The 16,267-nt window shown below is 40.1% G+C and overlaps 1 protein-coding gene across 1 annotated transcript in view; it reads left to right on the forward strand.

The window, feature by feature from the left end:
* The window catches only part of ZSWIM6 (zinc finger, SWIM-type containing 6), an 87,582-nt gene extending 71,415 nt beyond the window's left edge, over positions 1 to 16,167 (forward strand). Inside the window, exons 9-15 of the mRNA XM_014550500.1 lie at positions 1,212 to 1,358; positions 2,723 to 2,983; positions 6,755 to 6,890; positions 9,607 to 9,764; positions 10,373 to 10,536; positions 13,425 to 13,506; positions 15,145 to 16,167. Of these exons, the coding sequence (XP_014405986.1) occupies positions 1,212 to 1,358; positions 2,723 to 2,983; positions 6,755 to 6,890; positions 9,607 to 9,764; positions 10,373 to 10,536; positions 13,425 to 13,506; positions 15,145 to 16,007 (1,811 nt within the window). The 3' untranslated portion in view covers positions 16,008 to 16,167. The remainder of the gene's footprint in view (positions 1 to 1,211; positions 1,359 to 2,722; positions 2,984 to 6,754; positions 6,891 to 9,606; positions 9,765 to 10,372; positions 10,537 to 13,424; positions 13,507 to 15,144) is intronic.
* Positions 16,168 to 16,267: the final 100 nt, after the last annotated feature.

Genomic DNA, 16,267 nt, shown 5'->3' on the forward strand with positions numbered 1-16,267 from the left:
CTATCAAGCATATAGATTTGGTTGTTCCCATATTTCTTTTTTTCATACTGGTTATGTATATGAAAGCTAGTGATAGAAACCAAAGGGAAAGACCTTTCCAAGGAATCTAGGACCAAACTTCTATAAATTTTAATACATTATGGCAGGCAATGCTTTATTTTTATGTACTGATAGTTGATTGTCCAAACCAGAAAACTTCTAAAGGAATGTTGGATTCATGGAATGGCTCTTTAGCAATTTACAAGCAGTTTTTTTCTTATATACTTTATACTAGAGGCCCAGTGCATGAAATTCCCCCAAGCCGGTCCGCCCTCTGGTGGAACTCCCAGAAGAACTCCAGTTGAGGGGGCAATTTGCATACTACGCTTTTATTATATAGGATTGTGTATAGATTTTATTATATGTTCATTTAAGAAGGAGTTATTACCATTTATTACTTTAGTAAACACTAAGATGTAAAATGTTGCATTTTTTACAACAATGGAATATGTCTTTTAAAATATTTGCAGCTTTCTTCCAGTACTTTGTAATTTAACTGAAGAACTTGAAAGTGCTAACATTCTGTGAAAAATGAAAGGGATATGTTTCATTCAAATGATATGTTATCTTCTGCTATAGTTCCTTTTTGTGGCAAAGGTCCTCACTTAAATGGCTCACTGATCCATGATAAGGAACAATTTCATAAGGTGATAGGGAAGTAAGCTAATAATATTCATGGGGGAGTCCAAGTCTGACCCAGGCCACAACTGCCCTCTAGTCTTCAGCTTAGGTGATCCAGTGAGCACTGACTCTGAGAGCATCTTCTTAATAAAATTGTAGAGTTATCCAGTGGTAATTCTGGGGGCAACTTTTTAGTCCTCTCTAATGTCACTCTTAGGAAGTGAGGGGAATTGTCCCTAGCTTCTCAGGTGACAGTTTGGAATTGACATTTCCTCATACAACATAATTTAAAAGTATACATTGTAATGTTAACACTGTACCCTGGGCACATGAATTAAATAGATGTTTGGGAGCTTTCCTAGGAGGTTAGTACCATTTATATTGATTTATAGATGAATCTTCCGAATTCAAAATAGTTTACAAGTTGGGGATTATATGTATCTTTGTTTTTTAATTTAATTCAGTATTAATTTGTCAGGATGCTGCTTTAAATGGCAAAGCCTCTCTTCCCTTTACTTCTTTTCATCTCTCAATTTCCTTTTCTTACACAGAGCTACCCCATAAAAGCATAACCTTGATAACCAATCTGGAGGGCTGGGTTGGACACCCTCTGGACCCTGTGGGCACTCTTTTCAGCAGCCTTATGGAAGCCTGCCACATGGACGATGAAAGCTTCCCTGGATTCTCCAATTTCACAGGTAAAACCTTGACATTGGTCTCGTGTGCCCTTTTTTCTAAACTCTGAATGGCAGTGGTCATTTTTCTTCACAGTTTGTTTTATGAATCCATACAGTTAACAATATCTACAGCTAGCAAGAGAGCAAGGAAATAGGCACTCTCCGCTTTTCAGGCAGGCTCAGATTCGACAGTTGACAGCATGTATAAAGAACCTTAGGCATATTTATTCTCTTCTAGTCAGTGGTTGTGCATCTAAGAATTTATTTGCATTGATGACTGTTTTCCAGCATAAAGATATACAATAAGGATGTGCATAATGTGGGAGTGAGAAAGGATTGTCCCTTTGCTGCTCCCAGGGTTGGGTGAGCTCAGAGGGTTTATTATCTTGCCTCCATATTGTCTATTGTGGTGGTTACCTCCATGGATTATGGGTGACCCAAAACTCTATTGGGAGGGCAAAAGGTATGACTGTGAATGTGCTTTCCTTGGGAGTTCAGTGGTTGAAAGTTTGTTAAGTTTCTAATGGAAACAGAGATAAGAGAATGCTCAAAGAATCATTACTACTGTGATAACTGATGACTTATTTGATAACAAAAAGGCCCTTGAAATTGGGTTACATGTGTTGTTTCTCTACTGTTTTTATTATAAACTAGAGGCCTGGTGCATGAAATTTGTGCATGGGAGGGGGGTGTCCCTCAGCCTGGCCTGCACCCTCTCCAATCTGGGACCCCTCGGGGGATGTCCAACTGCCGATGGGACATCCCTTTCACAATCTGGGACCACTGGCTCCTAACCGATTGCCTGCCTGCCTGCCTGATCACCCACAACTGCCCTCCGCTGCCGGCCTGATTGCCCCCTAACTGCTTGCTCCCCTGCCGGCCTGATCGCCCCTAACCGCCTCTGCCTCAGCCCCCGCCACCGTGGCTTTGTCCGGAAGGAAGTCGGGCATCCGGAAGATGTCCGGTCAATCTGGTCTAATTAGCATATTACCCTTTCATTAGTATAGATTTTAACATTGTGATAAAAGTATGCAAACTTTTTTTATTGTGAGGCTTTTAAGAATTGGTAACTGTTGCAGTCATCATATAATTTTACACTTGTTTAATTAAAATTTTCTCATTCTTAAGTATTCTTAGTATCTCCTCTTAGATTTATAGTTTTCTTTGGTGATTCATTTTCAATGGGAAAAATATTTGTAATATTCTATCCCCCAAAACATACACATCTAGTTATTCATTTAGAAAACATAATGGAAAGCTATACACTTGTTTTTTGGTCTTCTTGGAATTAAGTCAATAATTCATTTACAAGTACTGGGTAAAACAAATATTTGTACCTGAAAAAGTAGTTTCTGAACTCTGATTTCTTTTGTGACATTTTACAGAGAATATGGGACAGTGCAAATCTCTGGAATACCAGCATCTACCTGCACACAAATTCTTAGAAGAAGGGGAATCCTATTTAACACTAGCTGTGGAGGTAGCCCTGATAGGGCTGGGACAGCAGCGTATCATGCCTGATGGGCTGTACACACAAGAGAAGGTTTGCCGGAATGAGGAGCAGCTCATTTCTAAACTTCAGGAAATTGAATTGGATGACACACTGGTGAAAATTTTTCGAAAGCAAGCAGTCTTCCTATTAGAAGGTAGTTTAATAAAGAGATTTTCCACTTATTTAGCCAATTTTATTTATGTTGGGAGTAAGGTTTGAATGTATTTAATATGGTGGTTATCCTGGTAGTATGATCAGTGAGTGTTCATTATCCAATTATAGTATTACTTAATAAAAAAAATACAGATGTTCAGATTTATATCATTTTATTTAGGTGGTCACCTAGGATAACCTATTAGAAATGAGCCCCATTTAATGCCACCAGCTCTGAAAAGGACTGTTTTTATTTTGGCTTGTTGTTCCTGAGATAAATGCAAGTTTGATATTTAGTGAGCTGTTGCTGGTAGCCATATTCCTCTTTGCTGGATCAATTAAATAATATAATGGAAATTGATTGGCATTCCTCTGAATTATTGGCTATTACATGACGTCTGGGTTTTGAATATGTCATTTGCACATGCTAACAAAGGACTGAAAGCTGCAGGAGTGGATCTCCACTGTGCTGAGTCATTATTTCAGAGAATTCATTAGGATTAGATCCAGCAAGTTAAAGTTTCATAGACTCTCTAAGGCAAAGCCCAATTTTCTTCTTTTCATAAGGTTAAGAGCTAAAGTGCCTAACAAATTTGGCAGGCATTTTTTTTAACACAGTTTTGTGTGGTTTTTTTCCTTGAAAAGACTAAGTGTAATTAGTATGGTAAATTTAGGTGATGTCTAATTGATAAAAATGACTTCTCTCTCAAGTACACATTTGTCATTATTATGGGATTCTCTCTGATAGGCTCATAAAGTGTGCTGTCTTCATCTTATATTCAGAACTGTTACATATGGGGAAGGGATTTAGAGAAAATAGCATTTCAAAACCTCTCTTATTTTTCCAAAGCTAAAGATCTATTTGAAAGAAAATATTTTCACCAATACATTATACACATTTGTGTTTTAGGAATGCATTCTAAAGAGAAAATGTTTTTAATAGCATGCTTAATTTAGGTAAAAATTCCTAATATTAATTTTTTGAAGCACTCTGCTAAAGTTTTTTTCTTCTTCTTCTAAACATAAAAGCCTATCTTGGCAAATTTCAAGTGATCTTGATTCTTTCATTACTGTTTACTTTTACTTTCCTCTCATAATTTCTTTTGAAATAAGCAAAATCATTAGCCATAAGCTTTTTTATGATGTCACTGGCTCTTAGTAACTGGCTTTTGGTTTCCAATATATTGAAGGGTAGGAAGAGGGTGTATGCTTTTCAGTCTTGAGGGTGTCTGATATCTCTTTATCATTTACCTTTTAAAATGTTCTCCATGTTCATTACTCATAAATAGTTTTTAACTGTCTTAGTCTTTGATTAGTTCATACCTCCCCGTTAAATATTTTTATAAGAACTGTGCCTGATGAAGAGTGTTGTTGACTCATCCCTGCTCGGCCCACAGAGAGTGGGTGGTGCAGGACAGGAAACAGTCCAACAGGAAAGAAAGGGACCCTTTCTGTCAACTCCAGAAGATAGGCACTTCATGGTTGAGTTGACTGCACTGGGCACCAACTTCTTTATGCATCAATGTACTCCAGGAATTTCAGGGGTGCAATAGTTAGCAGACTCAGATGTCGGAAACTTCTGGGGAACTTACTACCAAATTTTAGTCTTTCATTATTCAATACACTGATTATTGAATTACAGTGATTATTAAGCCACAAATAATTTGGTGTTACCCGACTGAATGTTTTGCTTGTTGGTAAGTGTCATAACAAAGTGCCGATTATGCATTCTGGCTTTTCCTGCATAGTGAACAGGTAGCTTGATGGTTTAAGGGGGAAACATTGGAATGAAATGGAAGAGACATGAAAAAAATAGTCTACAAATTTGCTATATTTAGTTCTTAAGTAAAATAGAGTTAGTGTCTTAGTCTATTGAGGCTCCCATAACAGAAAAGACTAAGTGTAATTAATAAGGTAAATTTAATTTAGTCACTACAGACTGGGTGGCTTAAGCAGTTGAAATTTACTCCTCAGTTCTGGAGGCTGAAAAGTCTAAGGTCAGGTGCTGGTCAGTACAGTTTCTGGTGAGGTCCTTCTTCTTGGCTTGTAGACAGCTGCCTGAGAGAGAGAAGGTGCATGCATGAGAGCTCTAGCTCTCTGCTGTCTCTTCCTATAAGGATATTAATCCTATTGGATCAGGGCCCCACCCTCTGACCTCATTTAACCTTCATTATCTTTATGAAGGCCCTTTCTCCAAATACAGTCACATTGGGAGTTGGGACTTTGACATAATGAATTGAGGTGGGAGATAATGAGCATTCAGTTCATAATAATAACCTAAATAATTTGGCCTCATTATATGAGCTAAAGGTCGAACTACTAGTATAATGCTATTTCAGCTTTTGAAGAATACCAGATCATTAAAGCATTTTTAAATATCTTAAACACAAGAAAAAGTTGAATAAGTTTGGTAAAATTAGAAATGTAGGATGGATTTTAATTTACCTAGGTTAAAAAAAATGGTGTTTACTATATGATTTTTCAAGTACTTAGAACAAATAATTCAAAAATACTAATGAAATTTAAAAATAACCTCTATTAAAATTATCTATAATATGTCATACGTAATGTTCCTATTCCATGCTAGTGCAGTAACTCCTCTCACCGTTTCTTCTGCATTTCTTGCATTTTAAACTCTTCACAAGACTGATTTTTCTCAGGGAAAACAAATGCATTATGTCCTTTGAGCAGTAGTGTCATGGTTCATAACTCTAGAAATCATGAAACAGTTTTTACCCAAAGGTGACATGGAAACTAATTTATTATACAGTTTACAGTAACTAAACCTCAAGGTACGTAAGTGGAAAGTAGTTGAACTAACCACTGTGGTTTCCTTTAAAAATTTAAAAGTCTGTATTGCCCTTCCTAGGGCAGCATTCAGAGATCACAGGGGAAGTCGGCTCTGCCACCATCCCTGTCATAGCTTACTAAGAAATGAATTTTGGCTGCTTCAATGTAATTTTGCTTTTAAAATTGGTCTTTTGGAGCGCAAAAAGTAAATTTTCAGTTACTTTAATTTTTTTTCTTTTGCCTACGGTGAGTATCAAATGGGTAACTATTCTCTTATTATTAATCACTTTCTGAGAATCAGTATTTCTGCTTATTAGAAGAAACAATGTTTAAAGTCTTTGTATTGAGATTTGTGGTTCAGAATCCTTCCCAACCCTTCAGAGCACTCTTTTCTGGAAACTTGGCTTGTCTGTGCCCTTGAGACTGAGGGACCAGGCACAGGTTCCAAAGTTAAGCGGCAGAGTTATCTGTGCATTTGAAAATCTGGATGCTGGAACATACACGTGTACAGAGGATGTTTCTTGAATTCAGTGAGGTTTTATACATTGGAAGGTTTCTTTCTCCAAAGCAGTTATAATGTGAAAAAGCTCTGCCCTTTAGTTCTTTGATTCTCATTTCACCTGTGCTGCAGTTGGAGGATTTTTCCTGAAGTAAATTCGACTTTGAATACTATAGCCTATAGAATCATTTTTGACTAAGAATCTGTATTCCTTCTACTATGCCACTTAGATCAGCGGTCGCCAACCTTTCGGACCTCGCAGACAATCAGTGGTCCTTGGACCACCGGTTGGCGACCGCTGACTTAGATTAACTTGTATATGTTATAACTTTACATAACAATTTTAAGATATACTTTACATGAAATCTTAACTAGATTAGCTTGTATATGTTATAACTTTACATAACAATTTTAAGATATACTTTACATGAAATCTTAGTTCCTTTTTTAGGAATGTAAAATGTGTATGCTCTCTTCCCACAGCCGGACCATATAGTGGTTTAGGCGAAATAATCCATCGGGAGAGCGTTCCAATGCACACATTTGCCAAGTATCTCTTCACCTCTCTCCTACCTCATGATGCTGAATTGGCATACAAAATTGCACTGAGAGCAATGCGGTACGTATTCACAGCCCAGCCGGGCAGATGCAATCCAAATTCCCCCCTGGGGGGAATGGCTGTTCACTGATTTCTCATTCATTCATGTTTCTTGTAGGCAGCAGAAAATCTACAGAACATATTTATTTATATGTTTCTTGGATTGTGTAGTGGTTTGTTCATGGGCCGTGGGCTTGTTTGACTTCTGGTTAAAAGGAAGATAGTATCCTTGACTGCTGTCATACCCTGCACTCCAGTGGAGGGTGACGGGGATGGGACTGTTTCTAGTGCTGAAGGCTTCACTAGGAGGACAGATGCTGGTCTGCCAGGATCTGCCCCCCTCAGCACTGACTGCTGCCATGTCCTCTCCAGTCCGTCCTCTTCAGCAATAACAATTAGAGTATGTTCTCTGCCACTCACCTTTCTATTTTCACTTCTCTTTTAAAAGTCAGTTCACCAGATAATTATTTTTACTGCCAATCTGTTCTTGGTGAATATTTTTTAGTGACTTCAAGATGTATTTGTCAGTATTATTTGTAGCCTATTGTGCTTCAAGGACCTGAAAGGAATATCTGCCTTTCTTAAAACATGAACTTTTTCCTTTAAAAAGAAATTAAAGCACTTCTATGTTAAAGTGCAGATTAGACCTCATTATAGTCACCTAAAGACAAACCATGAACATAACCTAAAAGCTTGAGGTGCCGGAGAATAGTTTGATCCCATAGAAACTTTTCATCAAAGACTCTATGTCTGCAACCAGTACAGTGGGTTCAAATCAAGCTCTTGCCTTTTTATGTGTGTAGCTCATCTCTCAGAGGCCTTTTTTTTGGTGCAGTGATAAGGGTGTGTGTGGACCTGTGTGTCAGTGTGTTCTGAGGCTGACATCTTTCAATTTCACATGCTTCCCTTGGCAATGTGAAGTTTCATTTACCTACTAGAGAAACCTTATAAATTCTCTTGTCTATTTTTAAAATACCAAAAAATAAATTTAAAACTAACAAGCAAAAGTTTCCCACCAAATTATTTTATACCACTTGGTTTGTGTTTTAACCAATTAACTGCCACATGTCCAAAGACGCTTTTATCTCGCTTGCGTCTATAGACGCTTATGGTGTACAAAGTATTAAAGCACACTTAGTAAGTTCCTGTTCCCATGTTTGGAAGCTGAAAGTTGTCAGATGAAGACAGATGCTCAGCTCTATACCTATTCAAATTTGAGAGTTGTGCTCCTGTGTAAAGGGAAGGATGCTAATGTTATGATGCCACCAGATGCAATTGCTCTGACCATTGTAAAGTTTAAGAGGAAAATAGCATAAGATTTCTCTGTGGGTCTGGCTTATGCTAAGGCTGACACTCAGAAACTCATTTATGATTGTGCTTGGTTGCTGCCCAGGCAGTTTGTTCACGGGGTACTAGAAGGGCACAAGGGAATTGCTTTCCCACCTCTTCTCTTCTACCTGCCACCATCCCCCTGCCAAAGGACTATGTGGTGGGACCTCCTAGGGCAGCCATGGGAACAGGAAGGAAGAGAGACCTGTAGCTTACTTGCTGCTTAGTCCTTCTGGAAGTAGGCGTGGTGGGCTGGGGAAGGGTGTTTTCAGCACTCATTTTCTCATCTTTCCAGAGAGGTCGACTAGTTTCTTCTACAACTCTGGAAAGACCTGCCTGTTAATTCAGGAACATTCTGGGTGTTTTTGTGTGTTTTTTTAAACTAAAGAGCAACCCCACCAAAATGCTTATTACTTAATTGACTACCTTGCCATCCTCTAATGCTAACATCTCTTTGTCCCTAGATAAAGGGAAAAGATAATGAGGCATTTGATTTACCAGAGCAGTACCTGCTCTTGGATGGGGCCCCAAGGCCAGCTTCTCACCCTGACCTTGCTAACTCTTCTTGATCCCCAGCTCTTATTCTGTAGTTCCTAATACTGGTGTACTTGATTGAAGATCAGTGTTTTGATGATTGTAGAGGAATTATTTCAGTTATAGCTACTGTACTAATCTCTTTGGCAGTTATATTTGGAGACGATCACTAAGCATGTGCTTTGTTTTTAATAATTATTCTTTATTTGTCAACATATTAATCAAAGATTGATTGAAATGGGAAATTCACGGAATTTATACGAGACTGTCAAGGACAAATACTTGGATCATATACATTCCTCATCTTCTGATATATATGATAGAACCTATTCTAACTACAAATGCCTGAAGGAATAAGGAACTCATTTTTTAGAATGTATGAGTAATGGAAAGGGAGTCTTTTTTTTTTTTTTTTTACTTTCCCTCTTATGTTGTGTTTTAGTAAGTTAAGCATATATATCTCAGTTATCCACCTGATCCCTGACTGTTGTAATCTAAGTCTTAATATCCACTTCACTGTTAGTTTTCTGTTGATTTCTATTTTTTAATGAGTGGTAAGATTCAAAAACTTGAAAGTAGGTAAACATCAAGACTGAGTTTCATACTTCATTATTACATATCTTAATTTCTTTGAATTGTGCAATTTTCTGAACGGTGTTAAAGAAAGAAATCCCTTAGGTTTGGATAATGAGTAATTAACAAGATGACTTTGGCATCCAGACAGCAGAGTGTAGCTGTACCAGCTCCTCCTGCACAAGGACTGACCGGTTCTCCCAGCATCTACCCACTCCTCTGGCAATAGGCTAGTCCCCGTGGCAAAGATGATAGATGAGTGATAACCAGGAGCCACCTACCCTGTCTCTTCTCGTTACAGGCTACTAGTATTGGAATCTGCTGCTCCAGCAGGAGACCTCACCCGCCCACACCACATTGCGTCAGTTGTTCCCAACCGATACCCTCGCTGGTTCACTTTAAGCCACATAGAATCCCAGCAGTGTGAGCTGGCGTCCACCATGCTAACTGCAGCCAAAGGTATTGGATTGTCCTGAGGCCTCATGATTATTTTGTTAGTTTACCTTTTTGTTTAAGGGTCATGTTTGCTATCAGATTCTCAGTAGTGGGTTGTAGGGGATACTTTTCATTAGTGTTAGCTTATGGGGCAAAATAGGTGTTGTTCATTTGAGCCTGGCATTTTCCTCTTTTAACTGCATCATTAAACCTGTTGCTGGCAAAGTTCAGGTTTAGTTGCCATGCTGTGTGAGTGATGGTTGAGATTCAGAAGGAGATTGAAAAGTTTGGTTATATTTTTTTCTTTCCCTGAAATATTCACCAAACATATATAAGTAGGAACTAGGAGAGCTATTTGTTATCTCGTGTTGGTCCTGGGTCACATGTGTTTTTAGTCATTGAGGGTTTGTTTCAGTGTTTCTTTTGGGTGAAGCCAAGATTCATAGACATGGCAGTGACTTAGTTATAACATCTGTGCCATCTGTGAACATTTCAGGGAAATTAACTTCTGCTTTATGTTTATTTTGTTTCCTTTTTACTTCCCTTTGTATGTGTGTGTTTGGTATGATTTTTTTGTTTGTTTTTATTTTGCTTTGATTTGGTTTGGTTTGGTTTTTCCTTGTTCATTGCAGGCGATGTTCGGAGGCTGGAAACAGTATTAGAATCCATCCAGAAAAACATTCACTCCTCATCCCACATCTTCAAGCTTGCCCAGGATGCATTTAAAATAGCAACTCTCATGGACACTTTGCCAGACATCACTCTTTTGAAAGTATCTCTGGAGCTGGGCCTGCAGGTATGTGACTCATGGTCTTTCTTAGGATACCAACGATTGCTAAATAAAGGCAGCATTTTGAAGTTGTTTCTGTTTGCTTACTTGGATTTATTTAGTGCAGGTAAATGAGTTGGGTGCATAAGTCTGTTAGACTTTCGGGAGAGCACTGTGCTTCAGAGCTGAGGTCATTTCCCCTGAACCAGGTACTGCCTGAGGTGCAGGGACTGCATTGACATTTAGGCTGATTTGATATGTGTCTTTCAAATAAAAAAATCATTTTCTATAGCCTTAACGTCACCTTTTCTCCTTTAATGAATGGAGAAGAATTATTGCTCATTAGAGACTTAAATAAAGCTATCATCCTATCTAATAAGGAGGGAATATGCTAATTGACTGCCCCACCCTCAAAGATGGCAGCACCCACAGCCACAAGATGGCCGGCAGGAGAGGGCAGTTGGGGGCGACCGGGCTGGCAGGGGAGGGCAGTTGGGGGCAATCGGACCAGCAGGGGAGCAGTTAGGCATTGATCAGGCTGGTAGGGGAGTGGTTAGGGGGTGATCAGGCTGGCAGGCAGAGGTGGTTAGGGGCAATCAGGCAGGCAGGCAGGCGAGCGGTAGGAAGCCAGCAGTCCTGGATTGTGAGAGGGATGTCCGACTGCCGGTTTAGGCCCAATCCCGGCAGTTGGACATCCCCTGAGGGGTCCCAGATTGGAGAGGGTGCAGACTGGGCTGAGGGACCCCCCCCCCTCCCCAGTGCATGAATTTAGTGCACCGGGCCTCTAGTGTATAATAAAGATTCAGTTGTTAGGGGTAAATTCTTAGAGGAAGTAATTTTTATTGATGTTTGCATTTTCATAATAGATGGGTAGTTCTAGCTCTTTTTTAATTTAATCCTCATCCAAAGAGGGAGGGTATTTTTTCCATGATTTTTAGAGAAAGTGGAAGGGGGGAGGTTAGAGGGGGAGAGAGAGAAGGAGAGCGGGAGGAAAGAGAGACAGACAGACAGGCGTTGATGTGAGAGAGAGATATCAACTGGTTGAACCTGTAGTCAAGGTACCTGTCCTTGACCAGGAATCGGACCTTTGGGCCATAGGCTGACTCTCTAACCACTGAGCAAACCAGCCAAGGCACTCTCTTTTATAACCCTGAGAAATTAGGTAAAGAAGGAGTGATGGCCCTAGCTGGTTTGGCTCAGTGGATGGAGCGTCGGCCTGTGGACTGAAGGGTCCCAGGTTTGATTCCGGTCAAGGGCACATGCCTGGGTTGCGGGCTTGGTCCTCGGTGAGGGCCATGCAGGAAGTAGCCGATCGATGATTCTCTCTCATCATTGATGTTTCTATCTCTCTCTCCCTCTCCCTTCCTCTCTGAAATCAATAAAAAATATATTTTTTAAAAAAGAAAAAGAAGGAGCGATAGTGCCAGGGGCCAGTTTCAGCATTCAGCAAGCCACTTAGACATATTACCCAGGACATTTTCAGTTAGTTATGCCAATAGATGTTTGCTTTCTTATAAACTCTGAAAAGATTACTGTATAAACCCAGAACTGTAAAGTTTATATTTCTACTTTTCTCGGGAAATCTCTGTATACATTTATGGGGGCTTTTTTCCCCCCTCCTTGAAAAGCAGTGAAAGAAATTTTTATCCTCTAGTTACCTAAAGTATGGGGAATGGAATACCCTGATTAGGTGATTAATCTAGTTTTCTAGTTATGGATTCTCCTTACAGTAATGAATAAAGTTTAAAGAATTGTATTACAAGAAAATACAGTTACCGTATATAGTACTATACGAGCAGAGGGTATAGGACAGTGATGGTGAACCTATGACACGCGTGTCAGAGGTGATACGCGAACTCATTTTTTTTGGTTGATTTTTCTTTGTTAAATGGCATTTAAATATATAAAATAAATATCAAAAATATAAATCTTTGTTTTACTATGGTTGCAAATATCAAAAAATTTCTATATGTGACACGGTACCAGAGTTAAGTTAGGGTTTTTCAAATGCTGACACGCCGAGCTCAAAAGGTTCGCCATCACTGGTATAGGAGATTGATTGCATTTAAACAATAAAATGACATTTTAGAAGTTTCTTTATAAAAATAAATTCTGGTTATTTGGCTTATTTCTTTTGCCTCTTAAAGGTATGCAGGAAAAAACACACATTAATACAAGTTTTCCAGGTATTTGGAATCCTGGCAGATTTGGGGGATAAATGGCAGGTTACTGAGAGTTTGCTCCCTGCCTCATTCCTTGTAAGACACAGAAAGAAATCCCACAGGGCCTTTCCAAGGCTTTAGGAGTTACGTGCCTAGATTTTCTGAATCTTAAAAAAATGGGGGAAATAGGAACAGGGATATTTTATCTTGGGGTCTCTTATTAGAAAGTGAAAAACAAAATCAGATCACTAATGATGCCAAAGATGATTTCTTTTCATGGACCTGAGGTTATCTTCACACTTGCCAAACAAGAGAACCAGAGACTGAAATAATGACTAAAATACCTCTGCCATCTGAGGATTTGTAATCAGAATTTTTTCAGGAGAGCCTCAGAAATCTAAAACCATGGAGTGTTAAAGTTGGGGAGAAGATGAGGCCTGGGCTGTGTTTAATGCTTCAGCCCAGGCCTCTTACTTTGCAGATGAGAAAAGTGATTGAGTGACTTGTCCAGGATGCTGCATCTGGTCAGTTGGCCCACCAGGAGTAGAGTGTGGACCTCCTGCCTCTCTGGCTGGGACAAGGCTGGGAGAGCCATGGACAAATTCATATGCAGAGCTTTCTCTAAATATGTCTCTCTGTCCTCCTGCTAATAGGGGGACTGCCATGTAGTTATACCTTGGAATGAATTGTTTTATATTTCCACTGACTTGGGATAATCTTCCAAAACACTTTGTTTTCCTATCTTTCTTATAGGTTATGCGAATGACACTGTCAACCTTAAATTGGCGACGGCGGGAGATGGTCAGATGGCTGGTAACATGTGCTACTGAAGTGGGTAGGTAAACTCTGGAGGAGGAGCTTCCCCAATACCTCCTGTCAGACTTAACTCCTCAGTTATAGGTACAAGAACTTCTTCCCTCTTTCACCTTGACTTTTCCAAGGCTCCTGCCGCTCCAGCAACCAACAGGGGCTCCCTTCCCTCCAGCCTTCAGTTGTACACACTTGCATTGCTCCTCTTCCAAACTGTCAAGTATGTGGGGCTCCAAACTCACTAAAATGGAATAGGTCAGTGAGAAGACGCTTTTTATCCAGTTGTTCTGTCACTATTAAGGTGCTTTTAGTAACTTTTTGTGATAATCAGGTTACAATTTTATATTAAAGGGTTCCAGCATGAATCCTTGGTGGATTGGAGCCCACCTTTGAAACTAACTTGAGACTGGATTAGTGGTTCAGTCCATTTCAGTAAAAATGATATAGTTGCCTATTTGCTCGGAGTGTTTTCTTCATCCTCTCAGGCCTTGTCATGCTGCCCAGCAGAGAAATGACCACTGGGTATGGTTCAGGTGAGCTCTCAAATGTGTGAGATATTGTAGCTAGCCCTAAGAAGATCCCCCAAGCTGCAATTTGTGAGACCTTTTAGCTGCCTGCTTCCCCTCTGCAGCAGTCAGTGCTGAAAAAACTACATTCCCGGCAGGAGCATCAACACCAACAAAATGGTGGCTGTTGAAAATAAATGTTGGTTCACCTGTCTTTCTTTCTTCCTGTTTGCATCAGAAAAGGACACATACCTCTTGCTGAGAGGACACTACCACCTCAGTATTTAGAAACTGACACAGCAGATACTGTAAAGTCATTCTTGTTATTATTCTTTTATTAATTTGTGATGCTTTGTTATTTTGGGAAAAGGTAAATTGGTCTCAATATAAAAATTATGTTTATATTATTGATGTGATGCTTTAGTGAAACAATACAAAGTAATACCACCTTAAGAACTGCCACACAATTCCCCTCCTCTGCACCAAGATACATGCCTAATTTCTCTCTGCAATTTAGTACCTTCTCTTTAAACATTCACCTTTAGGACTTTTCTACAGCTGAGGCATGTTGGGTCTGTGTACTTAAAATGGTTATTTTTAAGTTCTTGTCAGCCATTTCCAACATCTGAGTCATCTGTAGGTCTGCTTCTGTTGAAGTTTTTCTCTTGATTATGGGTCACATTTTCCTGCTTCTTTGTGTGTCTTAATCATTTTATATCATGTGTATTTTAAACTTACACACAAACCCACACACACACCACATAAAAACTACCTATTTTATTGGGGGTTGTGATTTTTCTGAGAAAAACTACAGATTCTGTAGTGGGTATCTGACAGGAGGCCCCAGTGAACTGGAACTCATTAGCAAAAAGCCATTGTCTGAAATGGCAAGCAGCACAGTGCAAATACCAGCTACCGAGAGGATTAGTTCTGTATTACAGGAAGTTCATGTTCCTTTCAGGCACTTCACTGAATAACAATCCATAATAACTTTATTCTAAAAGGTTGCTCCCAGGCACATTACCTTATAGGATTTTCTGGCCTCGCTCATGTCTGGTGATAGTTAACAATGTAAGCATTGATTGTAAAGTGAAAATAAGGCCAGACCTCTAGGCAGCGTCCTTGTCAGTAATAAGGCTTCTCTGTGTTCCTCGCAGGTGTTTATGCCCTAGACAGCATCATGCAGAGCTGGTTTACGCTTTTTACTCCCACTGAGGCCACAAGTATAGTTGCAACCACGGTGATGTCCAACAGCACCATTGTCCGCCTCCACCTGGACTGCCATCAGCAGGAAAAGCTGGCCGGCAGTGCCCGGACACTCGCATTGCAGTGTGCCATGAAGGACCCTCAGAACTGCGCCCTCTCCGCACTCACCCTATGTGAAAAGGATCACATAGCCTTTGAGACGGCGTACCAAATTGTTCTCGACGCTGCTACCACCGGCATGAGCTACACCCAGCTCTTCACGATAGCACGGTACATGGAGCACCGCGGGTACCCCATGAGGGCCTACAAGCTGGCCACCCTGGCCATGACCCATCTCAACCTGAGCTACAATCAGGACACGCACCCTGCCATTAATGACGTTTTGTGGGCCTGTGCGCTCAGCCACTCCCTCGGTAAAAACGAGCTTGCAGCTATAATACCTCTGGTGGTCAAGAGTGTCAAGTGTGCAACGGTACTGTCAGACATTTTGCGCAGGTGCACTCTGACCACTCCTGGCATGGTGGGACTTCATGGAAGGAGGAACTCTGGTAAGCTCATGTCACTGGACAAAGCCCCCTTGAGGCAGCTCCTGGATGCCACGATCGGGGCCTACATCAACACAACGCACTCACGACTCACCCACATCAGTCCTCGGCACTATAGTGAGTTTATAGAGTTCCTCAGCAAGGCCCGAGAGACCTTCCTAATGGCGCATGACGGACACATTCAGTTTACGCAGTTTATTGACAACCTGAAACAAATCTACAAAGGCAAAAAGAAACTGATGATGTTGGTTCGGGAGAGGTTTGGTTGATAGAACTTGTATGAATGGGGTGGGGGTGGGGGTGGGAGGGATGGTTTGTTTTTACTTGAGCCTGCCTTTGTATCCTTTTTAACTTAAAGAACAGAGCCACACCGGTATTATATGTGTATAGTTCTATTGCGTTTGCAGACTAAATTGTCATGTTGTGAAAGTTTGTGTGTTCTTAATTTTTTTCTACCCTTTCTCTTCTCTTCTTTCCTTTTACTTTATTATATTTTTTTAATTCTTTTTTTTTTTTTTTTTTTTTTTTT

Source organism: Myotis brandtii, unplaced genomic scaffold (assembly GCF_000412655.1).
Source record: "Myotis brandtii unplaced genomic scaffold, ASM41265v1 scaffold115, whole genome shotgun sequence".
In the NCBI taxonomy this organism is placed as follows: domain Eukaryota; kingdom Metazoa; phylum Chordata; class Mammalia; order Chiroptera; family Vespertilionidae; genus Myotis; species Myotis brandtii.